The sequence below is a fragment of the Bufo bufo genome, chromosome 7, assembly GCF_905171765.1.
Source record: "Bufo bufo chromosome 7, aBufBuf1.1, whole genome shotgun sequence".
NCBI classification, from domain to species: Eukaryota; Metazoa; Chordata; class Amphibia; order Anura; family Bufonidae; genus Bufo; species Bufo bufo.
In genome coordinates, this window is record NC_053395.1 from 64,223,284 (window position 1) to 64,238,722 (window position 15,439).

Here is a 15,439-nt window from a genome sequence, read left to right on the forward strand (position 1 = left end):
TCAACGCCTCCTAGAGGACATAGCTATACCCACGGTCTCTGTGTCCCCCAATGAATATGGGCGAGAAAAAGGCTCCGGATTTGGCTTTCTGAAACGGAGCAGCGTAGATTCAAGGTGGCTGAGATGGAAGTTGCTGCGCATGCATGCCTATGTGCACTCCCATGGTCCCCGCCACCAGAGAGGCCGGCGCTTTTTCCTATAGTGTGTAAGCACGAGCACTGCTGCTGGATGGATACTTGGGTTAAGTAAAGTGATACGTGACTTTTCAGATTTTTCTGTCTTTCACTGCATATGTATTCTGCATTTTTTCAGTAGTTATTCTAGACAACTTGAAAATGAAACAGAGCCTAATAGAAGTCAATACAAATATACCAGCGCAGTGACAATTCTGTAAAGGCAGAAATATCAATGGGTTCTGTCTGTATGAATTAGGTTGCAAAACTCTTGAATCGTCCTGAAGAGTTCACCGCTCATGGGAACTCTACTTACTCATACTACCAGCATTTTTTTTAGAAAAAACTACAGCACAGTATTATTTTAGGAAAATGATTAACTGGGAAATGTCCACAGGCTGTCGGTGTAATTATGCTCTCCGCTAACTACCTTCTTCCAGAGAACTTTGATATAATCAGGAACAGATAGTCCTGGTGCACAACTCACAATTACATGGAAGTTTCTAGGTGGTGCTCAGCTACCTCATCCATATTATAAACTGACGGATCCTGCTGACAATCTAATGTGTATGGGGGTCTCCCGACTGTCTCGAAGGCAAACACTGGGGAAAGGAGGATCTGGCTTGTTGGTTTTCAACAAGCTGGACCCTTTGTCCTGCTAGGAGATAAGGCACTGGCAGAAGAATCTGGCCGGAGCTTGCTTTCCGCTTGAATAAACTCTGGTGCTGGATGGAGAAGAGCGTGCAATTTTATGGGGCAGTATGAAGGAGGTGGTGATTATGATTATGAGTGCCTATAGGCAGCACAGTGGCCCAGATTTACTAATCGTAAAGATGGCGTAAGCTTAGACAGGCTGTCTAGACCTACGCAGGTGCTTAGGCTGGATGATAAATGTTGGGCAGGGATTTTGGTTATTTATTTTACTCTGTTCTATAGTCCTGACATATTCCACAGCATTTTACACACATTATCATTGTTTAGCGTCATCAATGGGGCTCGCAATCTAAGTCCCTATCAGTATGTCTTTGGAGTGTGGGAGGAAACCCAAGCAAACAGGGGGAGAACATACAAACTCCATGCAGATGTTGTCCTTGGTCGCAAAAATGAATCAAGCCAGCAAAGGAGGCAATATGGATGATAACAATACATTAGTAAGTGCCTTGTATTAACTTTCTTTACATCCCCATGTGCTGAAGTGAGACAATCCCTTTAATCCTAAAAGACTTTGATATGGGCAGTAGTTCTGCAGAATCCACAGACTGGAGAAGCCTTTTATTTGTCTCAGTTTTATTTTTGTAGTCAAATAGTCAGACGGTAGTATACTTTGGTTAAGTAAAGTGATATGTGAATTTTCTGGTTTTTCTGTCTTTCACTGCATATTTATTCTGCATTTTTTCAGGAGTTATTATAGACAACTTGAAAATGTATGCAGTATTAATCTTCCGGCTCTTACAACAGTGCCTCACTGATACACTACACAAATCAATAGTAATTGGTATACTACTTAAATAATCAATATCTACAAAATAAAACGTACTAACTATACCAAGAAAAATCGACACAAAAACTATCTTTGTCTGGGCTCAGAGTTGAACCTGGACATAAAGGGACACTGACAGGCCCAATAAGCATATTTAGCTATATATATGACAGTACAGGTCTTCTAATGTGTATTAAAATCATATAAGTATAACCCCTGTCCACCTTATAAATACAGTAAACTCATGTTTTATAACCTGATAGAATCGTCTTCTTTCTGCCCAAGGGGCGGCGTTTCAGTTTCACTTGCGCCCAGCCAGCCGCCCCCAACCGCTCATCAATATTCACTTCGCTGGGCGGCTACTACTGTCTCCGACCTTACGACATCCGGCGCATGCCCAATACAAAGCTATGGGCATCGGACTCCATTTCATCTTCAGCGCATGCGCCCGGCACCCTCACTGGCCAGGATCACATAGCGCCTGCGTCCCCCTCTGCTTCTTTGAGGCCGCTTCAGCCTCTGCGTTCTGCGCCGGGCACTATTCAGAGTAGCGTTTCAGATCGCTGCTCTCAAACACATCAGAAGGGGTTAATACTAGCTTTGTATTGGGCATGCACGGATCTCGTAAAGTCGGGGACAGTAGAAGCCGCCCAGCGAATTGAATATTGATGAGCTGGGCGGCGCTTCAAAACGGCGGTTGGGGGCGGCTGGCTGGGCAGAAGTGAAACTGAAACGCCGCCCCTTGGGCAGAAAGAAGACGATTCTATCAGGTTATAAAACATGAGTTTGCTGTATTTATAAGGTGGACAGAGGTGATTTTAATACACATTAGAAGACCTGTGCAGTCATATATATATAGCTAAATATGCTTATTGGACCTGTCAGTGTCCCTCCTATCAATTATACTGTATGAGTGAAGCATCGGAGCATTTCTAGCTGCAGGACAAAGGCCGTTTGTTTGTCAGTATGCTAGGCGGAGACTTCCCCCTAGCAGTGATGCCAGTGACGTCACCGGCACTAATGGGAGGTCTTTAGTATTGCTCTAGCCTATAAAACCGCCCATTAGTGCTGGTGACGTCACCGGGCTCACTGGTAGGCGGAAGTCTCCGCATAGCATACCCATGAGAAGCCCGGTACGTCACCGGTAGTAAAGAAAAAGCAATATGCAGAGCAGGGCAAGGGGGAGCATCGGAGCTAGAAATGCTCTGAGGGTCCACTCATACAGGACAAATGTGTGAAGGGGAGCTTACGTCCGGGTTCAGCTCTGAACCAGACTGGCCCACAGATTGTAGCAATACTATAGGACACGCACAATGATCTATTTAAATTACTTTTAAGGAGACTCTTGTAAAAATCAATCATGTTTTCCAGCTCAGAAGAACTTACCTGGGATAAGAGGTACAAGGAAACCTGAGGACTTATTCTCGGACGGTCTGTCGTCTAAAGGTTTAAATAAAAACACAACAGAATAATTCTAATTAATAATAACATTAGGACATTAAAATAATATGATCTCCAGTTTTATAAAATTTCCAAGAAGACAGCAGGATAGATTAATATGGCCACCTCTTCCATACAGTTAAAGGGGTAGGTCCGAAAAAACAAAATAGAGCAGCAAATGTAATAAAATAAAAAACACACAGTAGACACCTCTTGAAACCCCTGCTGCTCCGGCATTAATGCTTTGGTGGTCCCCCGCAGGTCTTTCTTAAAATCCATGTGAACAATACAGCCATTCCATAGTTTTAGGGGTCAAAGGCCAAACTTAAAGTGGCCATACACATTAGACAGCAGTTGGTTGATAATTGAACAGTAGTTGTATCATCTGGAGAATGTTCCCTTCACTCACACCGCCATACACATTTTAGTCCATATTGGCCATTGTAGTCGTTCAAACTGCTCATACAGGTTCCATAAAACTGGGCAATGGACGAAAGATCTAATCTATCATTGGTCGACTAAAACAATCGTTTGTTGGTAAATTTCACCCAACGAACAGTCGTTTTGGTTGAAATCATCTGTTTTGATCGACTTTAGACTAATGTGTATGGCCACCTTTAAAGTCCTCCCTGAGCATTTATGTAGCGGTATGCCACATGATCACTCGCAGGATGTAAAGGATTACTGGTGAGGGACCACTGGGGCACAAGTGCTGGAGCGGCAGCTGTTTCAAAAGGGGAGTACTGGGCTTTCTTTTCTTTTTATTTTGCTTTTTTTCACTTTATTACATTAGAAGCTATTTTCTGACAACCCTTTTAATTCTCTTAGGTCATGCTATTTCCTTACTGTGAAGAACTGACCCTCTGTCCTGCCACACATGTTTTAAGATTCCTGAAACAACTGATATATGTGACCTGCACTTCAGCGCACCAATCCAGCGTCTATCCACTCAGCATGCAATGTTTTTCTGTCTGGCGCTATTTGGCATCCGGCATCACAATTGAAGCACTGGGTATAAACTATTCTATCCAATGCAAAACTATGGGATCAGTTCTGGCTTCAGTTCAACTGCAGAGTTTTCTGCTTCACACCAGAGGGGAACTGAACAGGATCGCCGGTCATAAGTGAAGGGGGCCTGTGACTCCCGCCTTACATAATAAAACATTTTTCAAAATTGCTATCATGGTTGTGGGCAGAACAGTTAAGCCTTTTACGCTATTGTGAGTATGAAGAAAAGAAAACTGACATTAAATTTTCCTACCAACATTAAAGAGGACCTGTCCCCTCTCCTGACACTCCTGTTTTAATAACTTCATATATTTCCCCACGTAATAACAATTCTGGAGCCTCTGTTCTTATGTCTCTATGTTGTGCCATTCCTTTACTATTTCTACTAGAAGTTATGAATGAATTGCTAGCAGTCTGCAGTAAAAGGTACAGAGGGGAGGTGCACCTGCACAGTCTGATACAACTGGTTACCACCCCTCTGTCCCCTTATTGCAGACTGCTGGCAGGAATAATACAGGAATGGCACAGCATAGCGCCATAAGAATAGATGCTTCAGACTTGTTATTACATGGGGAATGCATGAAGCTATTAAAGGGGTTGTCTCACCACCATAATCCACTTCATATCCATTCCATGGCCGCCATTAAAAATTTCTTCAATATAGACCAAAAAAAATAAAAATCACAGAAAAAACAAAGGTAAAAACATCCTGCACGGTACGACATATAAATGTGCGGCTGTCCCTGGCCATATTATTGAAGAAAATCACAGAAATAAGATAATAATGCACTTAGTAAAGTAGATGCAAATATTATACAGTCCTGATCAAAAGTTTAAGACCACTTAAAAAATGCAAAAAATCATATTTCACATTGTTGGATCTTAACAAGGTTCCAAGTAGAGCTTCAACATGCAACAAGAAGACATGAGAGTGAGACAAAACATTTTTTGAGCATTCAATTAATTCAAAATAACGATTAAACTGAAACAGGCTGTTTTTCAGCTGATCCAAATTTTAGGACCACATGCCTTTAAAAGGCCAAATCTGTCTAAAGATGTGGATTCATTGTCATTTTCTGTCAGGTAGTCACACGTTGTGATGGCAAAGGCAAATAAACTCTCCCTTTTTGAACGTGGTGGGGTTGTTGAACTGCATAAGCAGGGTCTCTCACAGCGCGCCATCGCTGCTGAGGTGGGACGCAGTAAGACGTATGGAACTAAAAAGTCAATTGGAAGACCCAAAAAAATGTCATCAGCACTGAGCCGGAGGATCCAATTGGCTGTCCGTCAAGACACTGGACGATCCTTGACCCAAATTAAGGCCCTTACTGGTGCTGACTGCAGCCCCATAACCATCAGACGGCATCTGAGACTGAAGGGCTTCAAAAACAAAAAACGTCTTCAAAGACCTCGTCTCCTTGAACGCCACAGAACTGCTTGTTTGGACTTTGCAAGAGAGCACCAAACATGGGACATTCAAAAAGGTGGAAGAAAGTTTTATTCTCTGATAAGAATTTTTTTTACCTTGATGGTCCTGATGGTTTCCAACGTTACTGGCATGACAAGCAGATCCCACCTGAGAGGTTTTCTACGCGCCACAGTGGAGGGGGCGCCATTATGGTCTGGGGTGCTTTTTCCTTCAGTGGATCAATGGAGCTTCAGGAAGTGCAGGGGCGTCAAACGGCCGCTGGCTATGTCCAGATGTTGCAGAGAGCATTCCTCATGACTGAGGGCCCTCGTCTGTGTGGTAACGACTGGGTTTTTCAACAGGACAACACTACAGTACACAATGCCCGCAGGACAAGGGACTTCTTCCAGGAGAATAACATCACTCTTTTGGCCCATCCTGCGTGCTCCCCTGATCTAAGTCCAATTGAGAACCTTTGGGGATGGATGGCAAGGGAAGTTTACAAAAATGGACAACAGTTCCAGACGGTATAGATGGCCTTCGTGCGGCCGTCTTCATCACTTGGAGAAATGTTCCCACTCACCTCAAGGAAACGCTTGCATCAAGCATGCCGAAACAAATTTTGGAAGTGATAAACAATAACGGCGGAGCTACTCATTACTGAGTACATGTTTGGAAGTTGGATTTCTGTTTTGGGGGGGGGGGGGTTTATTTTTTTTTTTTGGAGGTGTGGTCCTAAACTTTTGATCAGCTGAAAAACAGCCTGTTTCAGTTTAATCGTTGTTTTCATTAAATTGAATGCTCAAAAAAATGTTTTGTCTCGCTCCCATTTCTTCTTGTTGCATGTTGAAGCTCTACTTGGAACCTTGTTAAGATCCAACCATGCTAAATATGATTTTTTGCCATTTTACAATTGGTCTTAAACTTTTGATCAGGACTATATATGGACAAAGTCCTCCTTCTGATGTGATAAAATCTTAGAGACACTTAGCCAATATATTTTGATCAAAACACATCTGTGCCGGCCTACCAGGCGCCAAGGTGGTCTCAGTTTAGGCGGGTCCTACGCTAAACCTACCCAAGCCATTGGGCTTCTATGTTCAGGAGGGCATGACTAGGAGCAGCACACCATATGTGCGGCGTCTGCGCTCCTGAACATAGAAGCCCAACAGCTTAGGTAGGTTTAGTGTAGGACCCGCCTGACCTGAGACCACCTTGGCGCTTGGTAGGCCGGCACAGATGTGTTTTGATCAAAATATATTGGCTAAGTGTCTCAGATTTTATCATATCAGAGGGAGGACTTTGTCCATATATAATGCTTGCATCTACTTTACTAAGTGCATTATTATCTTATTTCTGCGATTTATTTCTTCAATATACTCTCTTTTTCAAAACAGGATGTAACTCCTGTAAATCTCACATTTATACCCCCAAATATGATGCTTGTTTCTAAAGGTTACGGCCACCGCTAAACTGTTAGGAGCGGTAGTTGCGCAAGCTCACTTCTTATCTATTCTTATCTATTCTCCTGCTGCAGAGGTGGCCGGGTTTCACGGGGGCGAGTGCGCACAGACATGCACATTTTCTCCCGGGCACGTCCACCTCGCAGGGATCATCATCACAGTTACAGGGCACTTATACTTTCTCATCCATCAAGAACAAACATCAAACAGAGCCTTATAGAAGTCAATACAAATATACCAGCGCGGTGACAATTCTGTAAAGGCAGCAATATCAGTGGGTTCTGTATGAATTAGGTTGCAAAACTCTTGAATCGTCCTGAAGAGTTCACCGCTCATGGGAACTCTACTTACTCATACTACCAGCATTTATTTTAGAAAAACTACAGCACAGTATTATTTTAGGAAAATGATTAACTGGGAAATGTCCACAGGCTGCCGGTGTAATTATGCTCTCCGCTAACTACCTTCTTCCAGAGAACTTTGATATAATTAGGAACAGATAGTCCTGGTGCACAACTCACAATTACATGGAAGTTTCTAGGTGGTGCTCAGCTACCTCATCCATATTATAGACTGACGGATCCTGCTGACAATCTAATGTGTATGGGGGTCTCCCGACTGTCCTCGAAGGCAAACACTGGGGAAAGGAGGATCTGGCTTGTTGGTTTTCAACAAGCTGGACCCTTTGTCCTGCTAGGAGATAAGGCACTGGCAGAAGAATCTGTCCGGGGCTTGCTTTCCGCTTAAATAAACTCTGGTGCTGGATGGAGAAGAGCGTGCAATTTTATGGGGCGGTATGAAGGAGGTGGTGATTATGATTATGAGTGCCTTTAGGCAGCACAGTGGCCCAGATTTACTAATCGTAAAGATGGCGTAAGCTTAGACAGGCTGTCTAGACCTACGCAGGTGCTTAGGCTGGATGATAAATGTTGGGCAGGGATTTTGGTTATTTATTTTACTCTGTTCTATAGTCCTGACATATTCCACAGCACTTTACACACATTATCATTGTTTGGCGTCTCCAGTGGAGCTGAGAATCTAAGTTCCCTATCAGTATGTCTTTAGAGTGTGGGCGGAAACCGGAGAACCTGGAGGAAACCCAAGCAAACACGGGGAGAACATACAAACTCCATGCAGATGTTGTCCTTGGTCGGAATTAAACCTAGCACCCCAGCGCTGCAAGCCACCAGTGCTAACCGCTGAAACGCTTTTCACTGACTATATACAAACATATTGGTTAGCTTACTTTCAGACTGATTTTTACATCAGAATTGCACCATGCAAATGTTGGTGCAAAATGGCACATCCGAGACCCCTGACCCTTTCCCACAATGCCCTACACACTTTCTGCGAAACAACACCACCTTGTTAAACATTTCAGAAAAAAAAGTGTAGAAACCATATTGTTTCTCAGTTTCACACTATAAGGCCCCCTGCACACGAACGTGTGCTTCCCGTTGCCGTATTGCGGACCGCATTTGTGGATCCGCAATACACGGGTGCCGTTCCGTGGGCATTCCACATCATGGATGCGGACCCATTCACTTGAATGGGTCCGCAAATCCGGAGATGCGGAATGGTGCAGAACCCTACGGAAGCACTACAGAGTACTTCTGTAGGATTTCGTCCCGTACTTCTGTTCCACAATAAGATAGGACATGTTCTATCTTTTTGCGGAACAGCCGGATCGCAAACCCATTAAAGTGAATGGGTCCGCGATCCGCTGCCCCACAGACTGTGTTCGTGCATTGCGGCCCGCATTTTGCGGGCTGCAGCACGACCACGGGGTGCACACGTTCATGTGCAGGGGGCCTAAAGCAGCTGCAGAAAGCTGTTCTGCAATAGGCCGTCATGGATTTGGGCCGGATAAGATGAGCGTGCGTCGCAGGAAAATGACCGATTTTTCGGCGCGTGACAAAAATCGGCATGTTTGGTGCCTAAACCCAAACTTCTTCACAGAAGTTCGGGTTTGGGTTAGGTGTTCTGTAGATTGTATTATTTTCCCTTATAACATGGTTATAAGGGAAAATAATAGCATTCTTAATACAGAATGCATAGTACAAGAGCGCTGGAGGGGTTAAAAAAAAATATATATAATAATAATTTAACTCGCCTTAATCCACTTGTTTGCGCAGCCCGGCTTCTCTTCTTTCTTCAGGACCTGGGACCTGGGTAAAGGACCTTTGATGGCATCACTGCGCTCATCACATGGTCCATCACATGATCCATCACCATGGTGATGGATCATGTGACGGACCATGTGTTGAGTGCAGTGACGTCACCACAGGTCCTTTTCCTCCTGCACAGCAAAGAAGAAGAAAGAAGAGAAGCTGGGCTGCGCGACCAAGTGGATTAAGGTGAGTTTAATTTTTATTTTATTTTTTTAACCCCTCCAGCCCTATTGTACTATGCATTCTGTATTAAGAATGCTACTATTTTCACTTCTATGGGGCCTGCATTGCGTGAAAAACGCACAAAATAGAGCATGCTAAGATTTTCACGCAACGCACAAGTGATGCGTGAAAATTACCGCTCATGTGCACAGCCCCATAGAGGGATTCAGTGCGGGTGCAATGCGTTCGCCTCACGCATTGCACCCGCGCGGAAAACTCGCCCGTGTGAAAGAGGCCATAGATCATTGTCATCATGGCAGTCTGATGGCTCGTTCTCCATCCCTTCTCTGACCTCTGCTAACCTGGGTTATGCCCAAATTAATTATAAAACCTTGATATGGGCATAAATCAGCTTAGAATAAGTCATCAGACAGACAATCTGACACATTTATCACAGAACAGCTTTTGCAGCTGCTATATAATATGAAACACAGGAGATAAGGAACTTAAACAGAATATTTATTGGCCCCAAACAGAAGTAAATAAGTAATAAGAAAGATTGACTCTAAAGGAGTACATATACTTTAAAGGGCATCTGTCAGCAGGTTTGTACCTATGACACTGGCTGACCTGTTACATGTGCGCTTGACAGCTGAAGGCGTCTGTGTTGGTCCCATGTTCATATGTGTCCGCATTGCTGAGAAAAATGATGTTTTAATATATGCAAATTAGCCTCTAGGAGCAAAGGAGGCGTTGCCGTTACACACACAGGCTCCGATTTCGCTGCAATTGCTGCACCCTCTGCACTTTGATTGATAGGGCCAGGTGTGATGATGTTTTAACTACCTGGTTCTGTCAATCAAAGTTCAGAAGGCGCAGCAGTTGCAGAGAGATCAGAGCAGCTAGGTGCAATGGCAACACCCCCGTTGCTCCTAGAGACTTATTTGCATATATTTAAAAAAAAATAAAAAATTCAGCTATGCAGGCACAGATGAACATTCTGTAGCCTTGGTACTAAGTAGATCAAATGTGTCTACATACAACATTATGGCATGGACATGCCACAGACACAATTCCATCAGTGAAAGTCTTGCTGCCCAGGCATGCTGAGAGTTGTAGGTCTGCAACATCTAGGTTGGGGATTGATGAGTGCTCAACAATGTGTAACAGCTGCTGGACTATTAAAGGGATATTCACACATTTACAGCACCCTCCTTCGAAGGGAACAAAGAGAGCAGCACACACGTGGGCCACCTCTCCATCCATTCTCCACCTGGATGCCGCTGGTTTCCTGAAAGGAAACCTTAGACGACCACTCTTTAGAGAAGAGCAAGGGGGGAACTAACTCTCCTTAGGGAGAGAGCACCTTAATCAGTGTGAGGAGACTTATAGGCCATACAGGCTCCTCTGGAATTCTGGGAGGGAAAGAATGCAAATGAGCTGTTAACAAGCTCTGCCTCTGACGCCACCAGATGTAAGGCAGGTATTCTATAAGTCAATGTTCAGCTCCTTAGAGAAGAGAATACACCAATAAAGCCAATACCGTACAGTATGTAAGAGGCGTCAGAAAATCTAAGGGATCCTACTCCAATTTAACCCACACTCCACGTGTTTTGGAGCTGCCTTCTTCCAAGGGGTAACTCCAAACTGGCGAGTTCATGTATTTAAATAGATCTACACCAATCAGAGCACTAAAATAATCATCTAACCCGAAACATAATGGCGCATGTCCCGCGGTCGACCACTCCGTGACTGGGCGCCGGAAGTTGAGCACGGGGTAGTCAAATGCGGGATTTACAAATTTTTTTTTTTTGTATTTTGTATCAATAAAGATTTGCCCATTTTAACTACAAACCGGATTCCAAAAAAGTTGGGACACTAAACAAATTGTGAATAAAAACTGAATGCAATGATGTGGAGATGGCAAATGTCAATATTTTATTTGTAATAGAACGTAGATGACAGATCAAACGTTTAATCCGAGTAAATGTATCATTTTAAAGGAAAAATACGTTGATTCAAAATTTCACGGTGTCAACAAATCCCAAAAAAGTTGGGACAAGTAGCAATAAAAGGCTGGAAAAAGTAAATTTGAGCATAACGAAGAGCTGGAAGACCAATTAACACTAATTAGGTCAATTGGCAACATGATTGGGTATAAAAAGAGCTTCTCAGAGTGGCAGTGTCTCTCAGAAGCCAAGATGGGTAGAGGATCACCAATTCCCACAATGTTGCGCAGAAAGATAGTGGAGCAATATCAGAAAGGTGTTACCCAGCGAAAAATTGCAAAGACTTTGCATCTATCATCATCAACTGTGCATAACATCATCCGAAGATTCAGAGAATCTGGAACAATCTCTGTGCGTAAGGGTCAAGGCCGTAAAACCATACTGGATGCCCGTGATCTCCGGGCCCTTAAACGACACTGCACCACAAACAGGAATGCTACTGTAAAGGAAATCACAGAATGGGCTCAGGAATACTTCCAGAAACCATTGTCAGTGAACACTATCCACCGTGCCATCCGCCGTTGCCAGCTGAAACTCTACAGTGCAAAGAAGAAGCCATTTCTAAGCAAGATCCACAAGCTCAGGCGTTTTCACTGGGCCAGGGATCATTTAAAATGGAGTGTGGCAAAATGGAAGACTGTTCTGTGGTCAGACGAGTCACGATTCGAAGTTCTTTTTGGAAATCTGGGACGCCATGTCATCCGGACCAAAGAGGACAAGGACAACCCAAGTTGCTATCAACGCTCAGTTCAGAAGCCTGCATCTCTGATGGTATGGGGTTGCATGAGTGCGTGTGGCATGGGCAGCTTGCATGTCTGGAAAGGCACCATCAATGCAGAAAAATATATTCAGGTTCTAGAACAACATATGCTCCCATCCAGACGTCATCTCTTTAAGGGAAGACCCTGCATTTTTCAACAAGATAATGCCAGACCACATTCTGCATCAATCACAACATCATGGCTGCGTAGGAGAAGGATCCGGGTACTGAAATGGCCAGTCTGCAGTCCAGATCTTTCACCTAGATCTTTGGCGCATCATAAAGAGGAAGGTGCAACAAAGAAGGCCCAAGACGATTGAACAGTTAGAGGCCTGAATTAGACAAGAATGGGAGAGCATTCCTATTTCTAAACTTGAGAAACTGGTCTCCTCGGTCCCCAGACGTCTGTTAAGTGTTGTAAGAAGAAGGGGAGATGCCACACAGTGGTGAAAATGGCCTTGTCCCAACTTTTTGGGGATTTGTTGACACCATGAAATTCTGATTCAACATATTTTTCCCTTAAAATGGTACATTTTCTCAGTTTAAACTTTTGTTCCGTGATTTATGTTCTATTCTGAATAAAATATTAGAAGTTGGCACCTCCACATCATTGCATTTAGTTTTTATTCACGATTTGTATAGTGTCCCAACTTTTTTGGAATCCGGTTTGTATATTTTTGTGGTCATTTAGCCTGACTGGTGCACACTTCACATTTATGGTATATCCTGTATGAAATGTCTCGTTATTAATAGCCCCCATATTTCAATCATATAAACCATAATCATAGAATATCATCATTAATAGAGCAAATGCATTCACCTGGTCCTGGGTCACCAGTGAATAGACGTAAAGGGGGAGTAGGAGTCTGTTGAGTAGATGGTCCGTTAGGACATCATTAAGAAACTCGCAGTTGATAATCAGTATATCATTGAGATAATTCAGATGGTCCAGGTGCTGCGAGACTAAGTCGCTGAGGCTTCCGCGATTCTTGTGTCTAGAAAATAGATGGATACAGCATAAACATACTACGAAGGGTTACTGGTACTATGTAAAACTCTATGCACACAACTGTAATGCAATTACTGCAGATGGAAAATCCAAGGCTATATAATGTCACCCTCCCGTCGGCAGTTATGATATTTGAAGTCAGGATAGATAATGATACTTAAAAGATTGCAATTTATGAACATAAATAACCAGCAAAATCAGTATAACTATGAAGAAGACATCATAGTAAAAACAGGAGACATTTATCATGAAACCTATGAGCACTGCATATAAATACAGGGAGTCGTCGCTAGGATGGATCCTTCATATCACAGCCAGTTGCAGTATATGGCAGAGTTATATATTTGCAATGAATAATTCACACAAGTGTACCAAAAACTGCCTGTATGGTGTACAGAAAGATCGGTATGGAGATCTGTCGGTATTAGGCTCTTTTCCCACTGCGGTACTGGCTTCCATTAAATGTATATATTTTATAGCTGGTACTAGCGCTCACTGCCAGGATTGGAGAGGACACTGATCCCAGCAGTTTACTTACTTAGATGCCCTGCTCTCACTGGCAGGATCGAAGATAACGCCGATCCCATCAGTTTACCTTCTTAGATGCTCTGCTTTTATGGTCAGGATTAGAGATGAGCGAATTTCATATTTTGAAATTCGCTTGTGATTCGTTTACTGGTAAAAGCAGCATTGCGTTATAGATTCCGTTACCACGGACCATAACGCAATTCTATGACTTTAGAGGCATTCCGTTATTTATTCTTTCATAATAGAAGTCTATGGGCTGCAAAACAGATCCGTTTCCGTTATGCAGGAGAGGACTCATAGACTTCTATTATGACAGAATGAATAACGGAATGCCTCTAAAGTCATAGAATTGCGTTATGATCCGTGGTAATGGAATCCATAACGCAATTCACCTTTTACCACCAAACGAAGTGTAAACGAATTTCATAAGCGGAAATTCGCTCATCTCTAGTCAGGATCGGAGACAACACCGATCCCTGCAATTTAACGTCTTAGATGCCCTGTTCTCACTGCAGTTTAACTCATTAGACGACGCATCCCATGCTGCCATCACTGGATGCTGAGGGGCTGCTATGGCAGCCCATGGGGTCTAATAATGGCTCTACGGTATGCCATGTACAGATGCCTATTAGGCCCCGCCACTGGCATTATGTCTGCTATAATACACTGGAATAAAGTAATATTCCTGTCTATTATATGTCTGAGTTATCAGACAATCACCTGTTCAAGTAAGAGAAAACAAAGTGTTTTGAGAAAAAGTAAAAAAAAAAATTATTTATATATAAACACATTTATTTACATAAAACTATTCTTCAAAACTATACATAACCGGTATTGCCACGTCCCTAATGACCCATACAATAAAATGATTTCATTTTTAAACCTCATGGTGAACAGTGTAAAATATATATTTTTTTTTAACCCAAAATTGATGTATTTTGTTCATTCTACTTCCAAAAGAATGCAATACAAAGAAATCAAAATGTCACATGCATCTCAAATGGCACCAATGAAAACTACAACTCAACCTGCAAAAACAAGCTCTCAAAGTTTTGTCGACGGGAAAATAAAGGGGTTGAAGTGCTGGTATCATGTTGCTTTCCCTTTTGCTGTTTTTTTCGGGCAAAACGGCGCTTTTTTTCGGGCAAAACCACTGTGCACAGAACGGCAGCGAATGGGATTGGATGTAGTTCTCTGCAAGGTCGCTCTTCAGAAAAGTCTTATCATGGAGCACAGCTTGACATTAAGGATCTGTGGGGGTCCCAGACGGATATATACATCACTTTATAAGAGCTTTGTTTTCCCATTTTCATGCACTTCCCACTTATATGCGCAGGATTACGGTTACAGCATTTACACCTCTGATCTCCAAGGAATCTGCTCCAATTACGTTATAATGCCAAATGACACTCCAGACGCAGCCGTGCATCCTCTGCTGCCATCCTTCCCCGCTCAAGAATGTGGTCTATTAATTTAGCCAAATTACAATCACTTTAATGGATTGTTTCAGAATATGGATTACGCTACCACTCCAATCACTCAAGCACAACAAGCAAGGCTTCAATTAGTACATGAGGAGGCTGCTGTGGGGGCCGATGACCCGGAGGAAGCTGTGAATAATTCATGCAATCCAATTAAGAGGCAGTCATACGATCATTCAGAATGTAGGGGATTAGAGGCATCAGGATTGAGCACTTGTTTATAAAGGAAAAAAATCAACACAGTAGCGAGAATGATCGAAACCTTGGCTGCAGCCCAGGCGGCTCGAAGAGTCTTCACAGGGGTTCTCATTGATAAATCTTCATTCTGCAACTCGGCAATTTCGAGA

The 15,439-nt window shown here is 43.1% G+C and overlaps 1 protein-coding gene across 1 annotated transcript in view; it reads right to left on the minus strand.

The window, feature by feature from the left end:
• The window catches only part of CLEC16A (C-type lectin domain containing 16A), a 393,790-nt gene that overhangs the window by 337,924 nt on the left and 40,427 nt on the right, over nt 1-15,439 (minus strand). The window contains exons 8-9 of the mRNA XM_040441186.1: nt 12,895-13,069; nt 3,040-3,093 (exon numbers count right to left, since the gene is read on the minus strand). Of these exons, the coding sequence (XP_040297120.1) occupies nt 3,040-3,093; nt 12,895-13,069 (229 nt within the window). The remainder of the gene's footprint in view (nt 1-3,039; nt 3,094-12,894; nt 13,070-15,439) is intronic.